A 12,753-nucleotide genomic window follows, 5' to 3' on the forward strand; every position below is an offset into this window, starting at 1 on the left:
CTGTCAACCCACTGCTCTCCCCTCTATCTGAAATTCACCAGAATTCAGAGCAGCGGCGATTGCCCAGATCTGCAGGTGGAGGGAAGCTAAACACCCGACAGTTCACTCGGTAGTGGGTCAACACTTTATAGGTGGGGCCAAAGGAAGCCATTGTTTGGGAAGGGTGTGTGTGTGTGTGTGTGTGTGTGTGTGTGTGTGTGTGTGTGTGTGTGTTCGGGGATTTGGAGATTTGTCTTTGTCCGGAGGTCACATTTATGTCGCCAAGTACGGGTTGTAACTTCGTGTGTGCGTGTGGGGTGACGGTGGCGGGATTGTTCCCGGGAGAGAGAAAGCACCACACCCGCTTCCTTTGTGGCTCCAACCTGCACAGCAGGACCGCAGGAGCGCGGCCCGACGGGAACACCGCGGACCAGCTCTGAAAGCCACGGCTCTCAAAGGCTTTTCCTTTATTTAGTAACCTTAATAACCAAGGGCGGGAAAAGCGCGGGTTTAAGATGAAGTTCATTATCAAAACTTTCCTAACTTCCCCGCGCATCTCCTCCCACCCAGGCTGTATTCCGTTTTCACAGATGCAACCGGTCCGTGAGTGTCCTGGGACGCGGAGAGGGTTTCCATGAAATAAATCTTTTAAGTCAACCAAAATGAATGAGGAGGAATCAGCGAGAGCTCAGGGGTCATTGGGATCTTAGCAAGAGTCGCAAACAAGTGAACAAAAACACAGGGAGCCGGGGACGAGGATGCCCCAGCTGGTGGGCTGGCGGAAGTGGGGCGTGGGGACGCTCCCAGTCGGCGTCCGAGCGCCCAGGGTCTCCGTCCTCCGAGCGCCAGAGGCGGGCCTGAGCGCTCGCCCAGGAAGCGCGCAGTGGGCAGCCCCCGGCAAGGTCAGGGCCGCGACTTCATGCTCGAGGGCCCCCCCGCACTGGCGCCTGCACTCCGCAGTCCCGCACAGTCTGACCGCCACTGTGGCCGCTGCGCTACACTTGCTGGAGCAGGCGCCGGCGCTGGGACGTTTTGCGCAGGAGCCTCCTGTAGTCGTAGGGGTTGCTGGCGGGCCCTCTCTCCTCCTCTTCCTCCGGGTTCTCCACCGCCCAGCACCTGCAAGCGAGACCCGGCCGAGCGTCAGTACCAACACCTCCCTCCCACGCGCGCTCACCCAGAGCGAGGCGGGTCCTGTCTCTGCACCGCCTACCCGTCTGTGGACGTTTGAAAACCGCACATTCCACATTCGATCCTGATGTTTTGAATGTACGGTTTTCAAGTGCCCGCTGACGGTGGAGGGTGTGGAGAAGAAGGCCTGTTTAATTGCAAGTCGATCTCTTTCTCTCTCTCTCTCTCTCAAAATCAATTTAACTGCCTTTCTCTCTAAAAATCAATTTAACCCCCCCCCCCACCACACACACACATATCAGGATGGTGGTCAAAACGATCTGAGATAATTTTTCTCATCAGGTTTTCAAAACTGAGCCGAGAAGCAGAATGGCTGGTGAATCTGGTGGCTTTGTGTTTGAATGACAGCTAAGAAAAGTGTCAAAATGTGTAGTTCAGAAAGGTGAGCTTCTTCTGTCTTAAAATAGCACACAGCCAATGAACAAACACCTATTTTAGTTGCGTAATAGACAACTGTTATTTTGCATTTTTACACTGCTCAAATGTTTCTTAAAAACGCTCCCTCCAAATCTAACCAGCCACACAGGTATCAGTAGCAAGCGACACAGTTGCTGTCAGCCCTGTGGGCTTTTTTCAATGTTTTCAATGAGGCTGTTGGGCCAAATTTCCTAAACCTACTGCTGGAAAATCCTGGACTTTCTTAAATCTTTACACCCCAACCCCATCCATCAGCAAACTCTTTCAGTTCTACCTGCCAAGTATGAACAGAATCCGATCAATTCTTACCTCCTCCTGTCAATGTTTACCTTTGGATTCTGCAGCTTTTTGGGGGAAGCTGGTGCTACCTAAAAGGTAGCTACAAAGATTCACTTGTTTTACCCATGGAGCATCCATTAAGCATCAGCCACCAGTGCAGGTGATGTGTGAACAGAAGTCCCTGTTCCCATGGAGTTTATAGTCTAATTTGGGAGACAGCCATAGATAGACAGTGTTTAATACCAGATGGTAAGAGGTGTTAGACAAATAAAGCAGACCAGTGGGGAAAGAGTGATGGGGTGTGTGTCTGTGTGTACAAGCCATTCACAGAGGGTGGTAGGTGACAGGTGAACACTGGCCTGAAGGAAGGGGAGGAGTGAGCCAGGTAGATCTCTGATGGAAGGACTGTCATTCCAGGATGACAGTCAATGTATAGGGTCCAAGACTATACTGTTTATATGGTGTTCAGGGAACAACAAGGAGGCTACTGTGGTTTAAATAGAGCAAGCCAGAAGAATAATAGCAAGGAATGAGAGCAGGAGGAATGAGGTGATAGCATAGTAGATAACTTAGTGCTTTGAGACCACATCAAAGGCTTGACTTTTACTTAGAGTGAGACGGACATTGGAGAGTTCTGAGTGGAGGAATGATTCATAACAAAAGTGGCAGTAGGGAGGCCAATAGGAGATGCTGCAATAGTTCAAGCAAGACTGACAACAGCTTGTTCTAGGCTTATAGAGGAGGTAAAGAATTGATCGGATTCTGTTCATACTTGGCAGGTAGAACTGAAAGAGTTTGCTGATGGATGGGGTTGGGGTGTAAAGATTTAAGAAAGTCCAAAGGTTTTTGGCTTAAACAACTGAAAGAATGGGGCTGCCATTTGAGATGGGGAAGGCTTCAGGGCAGCATTTTTTGGGGGGGTGGTTTAAAGATTTTGGTTTTTGTTATGCTAAGTTTACTTACTATTGATAGATATCCAAGAGGAGACACTGACTAGGCAGTTGGATATGTAAGTCCTGATCTAGGCTACAGATTTCAGTTCAGGAATTTTAAGTAAATAGATGATGCGTAAGGCCATGAGAGTGTATGTTAAGTGAAGGACTGAGACACTCCGATGTTGAGAGGCCAGTGAAATGAGGAAGACTCAGCAAAGGAGAAGAAGGAGGAGGAGCCAGGGAGGTAGGAGGCAAAGTAAGAGAAGTTCTATCCAGAGACAGATGAAAAAAATGTTTAAAGAAAAAAATGAGTAAATGTAAAGAAAAAAATGTTAAATGTCAATAGGGCAAGATAAGGATTGAGGATAGATAATGGCATATGGCAAAATAGAGGTCCCTGGTGGCTGTGGCAGGGGCAGTTTCAGTGGAGTGGTGGGAAAGAGAGCCTGAGTGAAGTGGCTCGAGAGAGACTGGGAAGAGAGGACGTGGAGGAGGTCGGGTCATTCTTCCCTGTCACTCTTGCTATAGGAAGAGCAGGTAAGACTATACTTTCAGGGATCATTTCTAAAGTCTGTGAAGAGCAGGAAAGGTGGTCTGGGAGGGGGATTGATGAGACAAGGGTGTTTTTTTATGATGGGTCTAATTGCATCATGTACACAGATTGTCAAAAATGACGATGTAAAGAGAACAAATGTTCAAGTTGCAGAGGAGAGAGGAGACACTTGCGGGGCAACGTTCTTGAGTAGAGGACCCAGCTGGATTCAGCGCACAAAAGGAAGGTTTGGCTTTAGCCAGGGGACATTCATGCTAAACTGAGGGAGGTTTATGGGTAAGTGACAAATTTGGCAGAGGAAGCATATGCCTCTTCTCTGTCATATTGTTTTCTCAGTAAAACAGGAGAAAAGATTGTCTGGTGAGAGTGAGGAAGTTTTGCGGTTTTGAAGAGAGGAGCAAGTCTGAAAGAGTGAACTGGGAAGTGGGATTATGGATTTTTAGGGAACTGTAGTACTGCAAAATAACTCTAGGGGCCTGCCTAAAGTATGTGGTTATAAGTTTTAATTGATGATAGACTTTTTTCTAGCCATGTTCAGTTACATGGGTGCAGATATACATTGGGTAAGAATTCCTGCATTGGGGTTTGCCAGTTAATATAAATGAGGGAGAAAGGGACAAGGTCATTGGAGGTGTAAGCAAATAAGTGAAAATAATGAGAGGATAGAAAGGAAAGACTAGCATTTGTCTGCAGATGGAATATGCCTTTATTTTGGTCCATTCTGAATAGAAAATTTCCAAAAAGAAACCTGTGGGATTTTGCACAGCAAAGGAAACTATCAACAAAACAAAAAGACAACCTACTGAATGGGAGAACACATTAGCCAATGATATATCTGGTAATGGATTAATATTCCAAATTTATAAAGAACTCACACAACTCAACACACACACAAAAAAACAACCCCCAAACAAAACATAATACAATGAAAAATAGAGGACCTGAATACCACTTCTCCATAGAGGACATACAGATGGCCAGTAGTGATATGAAAAGATGCTAATCATCAGAGAAATGCAAATTAAAACCACAATGAGATATCACCTCACACCTGTCAGAATGGTGCTCATTAACAAAACAATACATAATAAATGCTGGCAAGGGTGTGGAGAAAAGGGAACCCACCTGCACTGCTGGTGGGAATGCAGACTGTGTAGTCACTGTGGAAAACAGTATGAAGTCCTCAAAAATATTACAAAATGGAACTGCCTTATGTTCCAGTGATTCCACTTCTGGCTATATATCCAAAGAAACCCAAAACACTAATTTGAAAGAATATATGAACTCCTATGCACATTGCAGCACTATTTACAATGGCCAAGATAAGGAAGCAGCCCAAGTGCCCATCAGTAGATGATTAGCTATAGAAGATGTGGGACAGATACACAATGGAATATTACTCGGCCATAAAAAGAAGGAAATCTGACTATTTGTGACAGCATGGATTGACCCAGAGGGTATTATGCTAAGTGAGATAAGTCAGAGAAAGACAAATCATATGATTTTATTTATATGTAGAATCTGAAAAACAAAATAAACAAACAAAATAGAAACAGACACAGAGAACAAACTGATGGTTGCCATATGGGAGGGGGCTGGGGGCCGGGTGAAAAAGGTGAAGGGATTAAGAACAGATTGGTAGTTACCAAATAATCACAGGGATGTCAAGTAGAGCACAGGGAATATAGTCAATAATACTGTAATGCCAACGTATGGCGCCAGGTGGGTACTGGAAGTATTGGGGGAATACTTTGTAAAGTGTATGATTGTCTGAGCAGCATGCTGTACACCAGAAACTAATACAAAATAATATAGAATATAAACTGTAATTTAAAAATTAAAAAAAAGAAACCTTTGGGAAGGTCTTTCAGGGCAATCCTGAGCTCAACTGATGCTTGCTAGGGAAGACCCCTGGCTAGTGTCTATGGAAAGGATCTTGGGTGACTGGCTTGAATTCTCATACCTGATCATCTCATTTCTAGTTTAAGAATAATGAGGATCAACTCTCTGCCAGGCACCTCACACACATCATCTTCAGTATATGTGCTGCCAAAGTGAGCATAAACGTGATCTTTAGTTCCAAGGACAGCATGGCCGGGCTGTAGTTTTTCTTATCCTTGGTCTTCAGATGAGAAGATTACAGTCGACATGACTAGTGAGGAGTGAGTGGGGATTCAAACCCTGTCTAGAGCTCATACCTTCCCATTTCCCTTTGCCTCTTTTCTTTCATGACTCTTCTATCCCTAGACTTGCTCCATTTTATTCCACCTTTGCCCTTCCATCTTTCTTATTTCTTCTTGTCCTAATTAAAACCTGGTTATGCTTAACTCCACATCACTCTCTGTTGCTCAACAGAGACCCCACCAAGTTCCATCTTAGGAGGAGACAGAAGACAATGGTTCTCCTGAGCAACTCCATTGCTCTCTAATGCTATACTCTAATCACTGCCCACCTGCCACCACTTTTATTCCTTATGAGATACTTAACTCATCACTGCTATTGTCCCTGGTTCCTGGATCTAGTCACACCTTCCTGGGTGAAATCAGTGCTTGGTATAGGTGTGTGTGTGTGCATATATATATATAAAATACATATAATATATTGTCAGAATATATTACACTTATTACATATAATAGAAATATATTGTATGAAATGTTATATTATTTACATTTTATAAATGTATAATATAAAATATATTTATTATGTAATAATTTAATATATAATAAGATATATATTCTTTCTATAGTAGTGATATCATCCAATTTATTGTTTAGCCCCTTTTTCTCTAACTTTAGAGCTGTTTTTCTGTGTTGCTTTTGTTTTCTGTTTTAAATTCAGGATCTTATCAACAAGGTATACCTATTGCATTTGAGTGTTCTGTCTCTTTAAGCTTTCTTAGTTTAGAAAAAGTCATTCTCAGAGCTATCTTGTTCAGCTTTGTGAGATCAATATACATTCTCTGTAGAGCCAAGGCCCTTGGATGGATAGAAGGTCACATCCCAGACATCAATGTATATACCCTTTCCTCACAAACCCAGCACGGGGCATAGCTTAGGGAGGTGATACAGATCTGTGGTTAAAGTCTTACTTAAAACTCAAAAAGGGCCATCTTCAGATGCTGGCTCCATCAGTTATTATCTAGGTGAGTATTTGTAGTCACTAAACTTTGTAGACTTATCCTTCACATCTATAGAATGGGGCAATAATAGTAATGGCCTCAGAGGTTACTGGGGATTAAATGAGATATTAGCATAGTGCTTAGTACAAGGTTCTTATTCTAGTGATCACTAACTACACATCCATAGGCACTACTAGAACACCAGGCAGTACTTCCGAGATGCAATGCTTGTATAGCCTGTGTGTGTCTGCCATAGGGCAGAGGAGGCAGCCTGGGCTGCTACCATGGGAAGCAGGTAAGTCAGTGAAAAGCAATTTCAGCAGGAGTGAAAAAGCTTGGATTTTGGTTCACTAATACAACTGTGACTTTGGGCAAGTCACTCAATCTTTCTGGAATTTGGTATTCTCCTGTTTAGAACTCTGTGGTTAGACAGGAGAATCTCTAAGTGCTAACATGTTATAGTTCTTGATCCCAAGATGGAAAAAATACATCTTCTTTGAGGTACAAGGGGAAAAAATCATAGTTCAGGTAGATTACGGAAAAGCAAACAGCCATCTTCATGGACCACCTAGCCAATGCCACAGCTGGTGTTAAGTACTTTGCACACATCATTTTGCTAATTTCTACTACAACATAGTGAGGCAGTTATTAGTAAATCCCTTTGCAGACCTGGTTGTGGAAGCTTAGAGAGGTCTTGTAACATGAACAAAGTCACCCAACTAAGTGGCAGAATCGGGATCCAAATCAGAGATCATCTGACTAAAGCCTTTTCTCGTAACCACCGTCTCACACTGTAGAAGAGGGGAGCGAGGGGGGCGAGGGAGGCGGGTGCCCTAGACTGATAGGATGTTCATTTAGGATTTCAGAAAAAACAGGTTTTCAGGGTCTGCCACTGCTCCCACTTCCATACCCCATGTTCCTATCTTATTATGTGCCCTCAATTTCAAATCTTCAATAAGAATTTCTAGGGAAAGGAAAAGAACTGCCAAGGTAGTAAGTTACAAATGGTTAGTTACTTGTTATGAAAGTCAGTGGCAAAGTGAGAAATTAAATCCAAAATACCTATTTCTATATTAATATTTGCCCAAACACTTTCCTGATCTGATATCACTAGTTTTAGGAAATAACAGCATAACTGAGGAATCAATAGCTGATAAAAATTACATTGGTTAGTGCTTAACCACAGTTTTGAATATGGTTTATTGCTTATAATTAGTAAAACCATAAATTTATCATCCCAACTGAGGTACTTTTAAAGGGAGGGATGCTATTAATGAATACGCCAAGAAAACAGCTACAAACTGGGCTTGTGCTAGAAAAACTGGGATGTCTGATTATTCAGCATAATATTTAGGGGTTTATTTTTTTTTTATTTTTATTTTTGTATTTTTTATTTTTTTCTGAAGCTGGAAACGGGGAGAGACAGTCAGACAGACTCCCGCATGCGCCCGACCGGGATCTGCCTGGCACGTCCACCAGGGGCGACGCTCTGCCCACCAGGGGGCGATGCTCTGCCCCTCCGAGGCGTCGCTCTGCGGCGACCAGAGCCACTCTAGCGCCTGGGGCAGAGGCCAAGGAGCCATCCCCAGCGCCCGGGCCATTTTTGCTCCAATGGAGCCTTGGCTGCGGGAGGGGAAGAGAGAGACAGAGAGGAAGGGGGGGGGGGGTGGAGAAGCAAATGGGCGCCTCTCTATGTGCCCTGGTCGGAAATCGAACCCAGGTCCCCCACACGCCAGGCCGACGCTCTACCGCTGAGCCAACCGGCCAGGGCTTAGGGGTTTATTTTTAAATAACATATCAATCATAAATGCAGCACTCAGTAAGGGCTTTGTCATACATAAAATGCTTAGAAATGGAGTTGTGAGTATGAACCTGAAAATGCTGTACTTTAATATGAAGTTTATTACCTTTCTTCATCTTTAAAACATTGATTCTGGAGTTCTCTCTGTGGTCTTCGTTCTCTTAAACTTGGGTTGAGTTCTTTTGGTCCAGAACAACTGGGCAAAAATTCCTTATAATAGAAATCTTCCAAATCTAGTAATTTTCCCTGACTGTAAATGAGCACATAAACACACTACAGTATCAATTGAATTTTCTATTCATTTAAACATACAGGACACTTGCTTTCTTCTATTAAAGTATTTACTGTAATTTAGGAGTAACACATATATGTCAATAGAAATAGGAGTAGTCTTGAAATGTGCAAAAATAGCATATACCATAAATTAAAAAGAAAAAACAAAACCCTTATCTCTTACCTTTATGAGAACATTAGCTGTTGGAGGGGCTTTTCCTGGTTGTGTTGCATTCAACTTGGCACAACATCAGTAATTACTAGATAGCCAGTGATCACAACGTTCCAGTTTGGCCAGTCTAGGTCAGGGTTCACAACAGACCTTGGGCCACTTTATTTAATAACTCGTAGCATTTTCCAATTTTATCAATCACTAATACATTGATATATACAATGTTTCATGATCTTGCCTTACTTCCTTTACAGGTAACCTTCTGTCTTCCCTCTACCCATTGTCTTAGGGAATTCTTTTCAGTGCTAGTTTTTAGTTCCTGCACATGACATACACATGGGGTGTGTCCTTAAACATTTTGGCTCTTGGATCTACTCTATGGTTCTGGTGCCTGAGTGTTCAGTATCTGTAGTCCAATGGGACTTCACATGAGTTAACCGGGGGCAGGTTTGGATGACTCTGAGATAATACAGTACTTCAGTGCTTCTGGGAAAAAGTGCTTTTCAAGTTGCAGATACCAATTTATGAATGAACTTCCAGAATGCCATTGATTCATAAATTAGGAACTCTGTATCCACTCATGCTTAACAGAAGAACTCTCAATTGCTATTAGCACTGTCTGCACATTAGATGATTGAAATAGTTGCAATATATTAAAATAAGTATTGGTCAGCTGAAATATTATCGGAGAAGGAAACTGTGAATTTAAGTGTGTCACACCTGCAGGTGACACAGACCTTGTCTTCTAACAAATCTGTAAAAGTGAGATTTAGTATGTCTTGTCTTCAAGAATTAAAAGCAAAAAGGAGTTTGGGGAAAGAAAGTTCATGGACATGGGCATGTTCAGATTGCCCAATCATAATCATATCAACGGACCAAGAAAAGCAAATTCTGTATTGGGACAGTACAATTTTTTCAAAATGACTGAGTTTTTAATGTACAATTTACACTGTGCTAACTCAGTGCATTTCCTGTAGACAAGATCTAAACCATATACAGGTATTGATAATATAAATGCATATAGAGCACACTACTTTCCAAATCTATTCAAATAAAAACTGTTCATTATTAACTTAATTTGAACATATAGATTTATATTTTGGTTTGATAACATTGAAATCTAGAAAAAATAATTACCTATCTTTCCTTGGTCTTCGTTTTTCTTCTTGGATTGACTTCTGAAGGGAATAGAATAATTAAAAAAAACTATAAATATGATCTTAATGTAATGTAATATAATGTAATATAATTATATTATACTATAATCTTAATATATAAATGCATTTGTTCCTATAAAGCTGTTAGAAATAAACAAGTGGATACAATATTTTTTAAATCTGAGGAAATGTAATTTATTCAGATTTTACTAATTATGAATTTCTGATTATTTTTTACCAGGACTGTACTGAAATTAATCTTTGTATTCCATATAACAAACAGAGTTTACCACAGTGACCACTATATACAAGATTACATAAGGTCTATCTACCTACAAATGGGGAAAAAATGTCAGAATTTCTGGAAAATCCATCTCTCTTCACAAATGCTGTTGTGACTTAGGCAGATAATGAGGCTGATCTGATGTCTTGTTTCTGTGTCATCCTTGTCTGCAGGTAAAGCAGGTGGGTGGATAGTGAGAGCAGCTGCAGCAGTTCACAAAACAAAGAAATTGACTTCACTAACCACAGGAGCCCATTTATGGCATAAAAGTAGCAGCACAGATGATACATATGTTCATTTGTGAAATGTTTTCATAGTTGAGACTTTCATGCATTAAGACACAAATTAGTATATTTTTTTTCTTCATTGCCAAGTGAGAGGAGGGGAGGCAGAGGGACAGATTCCTGCATGTGCCCTGACTGAGATCTCCTCGCAACCTCCCACCCCCGTCTGGGGCTGATGCTCTGCCCATCTTGGGTCATGCTCACAACCAAGCTATTTTTAACACCTGAGTTGGAGGCTCCACAGAGCCATGCTCAGCACCTGGAGCTGACACACTTGAACCAATTGAGCCATGGCTACAGTAGAGGAAGAGAGAGAGAGACAGACAGAGAAGGGGGAGGTATGGAGAAGCAGATAGTTGCTTCTCCTGTGTGCCCTGACTGGGAATCACAACTGGGACATCCACATGCTGGGCTGATGCTCTACCACAGAGCCAACCAGCCAGGGTCACAAATTAGAATATTTAAGTATAGACATGATTATATATATATTTTTGTATTTTTCTGAAGTTGGAAACAGGGAGGCAGTCAGACAGACTCCTGCATGTGCCCGACAGGGATCCACCTGGCACGCCCACCAAGGGGCGAGGCTCTGCCCATCCGGGGCATTGCTCTGTTGCATCCAGAGCCATCCCCAGCGCCCGGGCCAACTTTGCTCCAATGGAGCCTTGGCTGCGGAAAGGGAAGAGAGAGACAGAGAGAAAGGAGAGAGGAAAGGGTGGAGAAGCAGATAGGTGCTTCTCCTGTGTGCCCTGGCTGAGAATCAAACCCGGGACTCCTGCACACCAGGCGGATGCTCTACCACTGAGCCAACTGGCCAGGGCCAACATGATTATATTTTAATCAATACTTTAATTTGAACACTAACAAAATGGTACTTTACATACAAACAATATTCTCTTTGGTAGTGTAACACCAGTGATTTGTTTCATTGTGTGCTAGCTCAATATATTTGAGCCTACATATTTACATGTTACATGAGCACACATGTCTCTTCAGCTGAGGAAACAAACACCACACTCACCTTGAACAAGCTGAAGGATTATAATAGGGAAACCCTACTGCAGATATCAAGTTGGCTGGCACTATAAAAGTGCAAGATAATAACAATGGCAATTAATAGCAATTTGTAAGGATGAAGGGTTTTCTCTATTTTTTGACAATCATTTTTTCCTCATGATTTAACACTTGTAATACACTAAAATCTTAGATGAGCCAAACAGTTCATAGTTTCTTTAATTTTTATTGGTTATTGTTTTAGTGGGTGGATGAGCTGGAAGTGAATGCTTAAATGTATCACATCTGGGAGAGGATCCATTAGGAAATAACAATATAAGGGGCAGGACTCCAATTACATTCTTGTCCTCCTTCCCATTTTCTATTCCTTCACGTTCTTGACCCAATGCCCGGGACTGGGAGGTGCTTGCAGATAATTACACTACCAGCAGAGGTACAATGGCCCCTAGTGGTCCAGTTAATGATTCCTGGGACCAGGGTGGTGTTTGTTGTGGTTGTTGTTGTTTTAACATGAGAGGTCCTATACCTTTGATCTATTGTCTGAAAAAAAATGTTTTTTTTAAAGTAATAGTTTTCTGTAATCCAAAATTATGCTGAAATGATGGCATGATATTGAACCGCAGAAATCCCCTTTATACAACCAAGAATCAAATACCGTTGTGCCCTTGAACTCTAAGCTGGTCAGGACCCCTGTGTCTGGGCCAGCCTCTCCCCAGGGAGGTGGTGTGGATAAGCTAGTTCTCAGTTACAAAAATTTTCAGAAGAGGAAATACTGTCCAGGCTTTATTTCACTCTTGCATGTGCTAGAATAGTCTAATGAAATACAATTTAATAATAACATTTTCTAAACATTATTTAAGACAGTTTATAAGTCCAAAAGGGGGGGCATGAAAATGCATTTTTTATCATAAAGAAGGAAGCATATTGAACCTCACAGGGAGGATTTAATTCAATTTTAACCCATGAGACTTTAGGGAAATTTATTGCTAAGACAAACAGTATTTTCAATGGTAGCTTTGAAATGACAAATTACCAAATTGAAATTTGAAATGAAAATAAAGAAGCAAACGTCCTAAGGCAGTTCCTTTTGGGACTAGAGCATAGAAGAGGGAAAGACAAGGAGACAAAGACCACCTCAGGAGGAGACAGTCTGGTGAGGGAGTCTCCTGAGGAGGCCTTGGAAAGAGCAGAGATTTCAGCTCAGGGGACTCTGAAGACCCAGCCACATCCCCCCACCACCGTTACCGAACATAAAGGAACACATTTTATAGCAAAACTTCAAATTTTACATCCATTGCAG

General features: G+C 42.1%; 1 protein-coding gene across 1 annotated transcript in view; it reads right to left on the reverse strand.

Moving 5' to 3' along the window:
- Positions 1-974: 974 nt before the first annotated feature.
- The window catches only part of MYO3A (myosin IIIA), a 250,823-nt gene continuing 239,044 nt past the window's right edge, over positions 975-12,753 (reverse strand). Inside the window, exons 33-35 of the mRNA XM_066384881.1 lie at positions 9,853-9,893; positions 8,377-8,520; positions 975-1,095 (exon numbers count right to left, since the gene is read on the reverse strand). Coding sequence (XP_066240978.1) covers positions 975-1,095; positions 8,377-8,520; positions 9,853-9,893 — 306 coding nt within the window. The remainder of the gene's footprint in view (positions 1,096-8,376; positions 8,521-9,852; positions 9,894-12,753) is intronic.

This window comes from Saccopteryx leptura, chromosome 5, assembly GCF_036850995.1.
Source record: "Saccopteryx leptura isolate mSacLep1 chromosome 5, mSacLep1_pri_phased_curated, whole genome shotgun sequence".
NCBI lineage: Eukaryota > Metazoa > Chordata > Mammalia > Chiroptera > Emballonuridae > Saccopteryx > Saccopteryx leptura.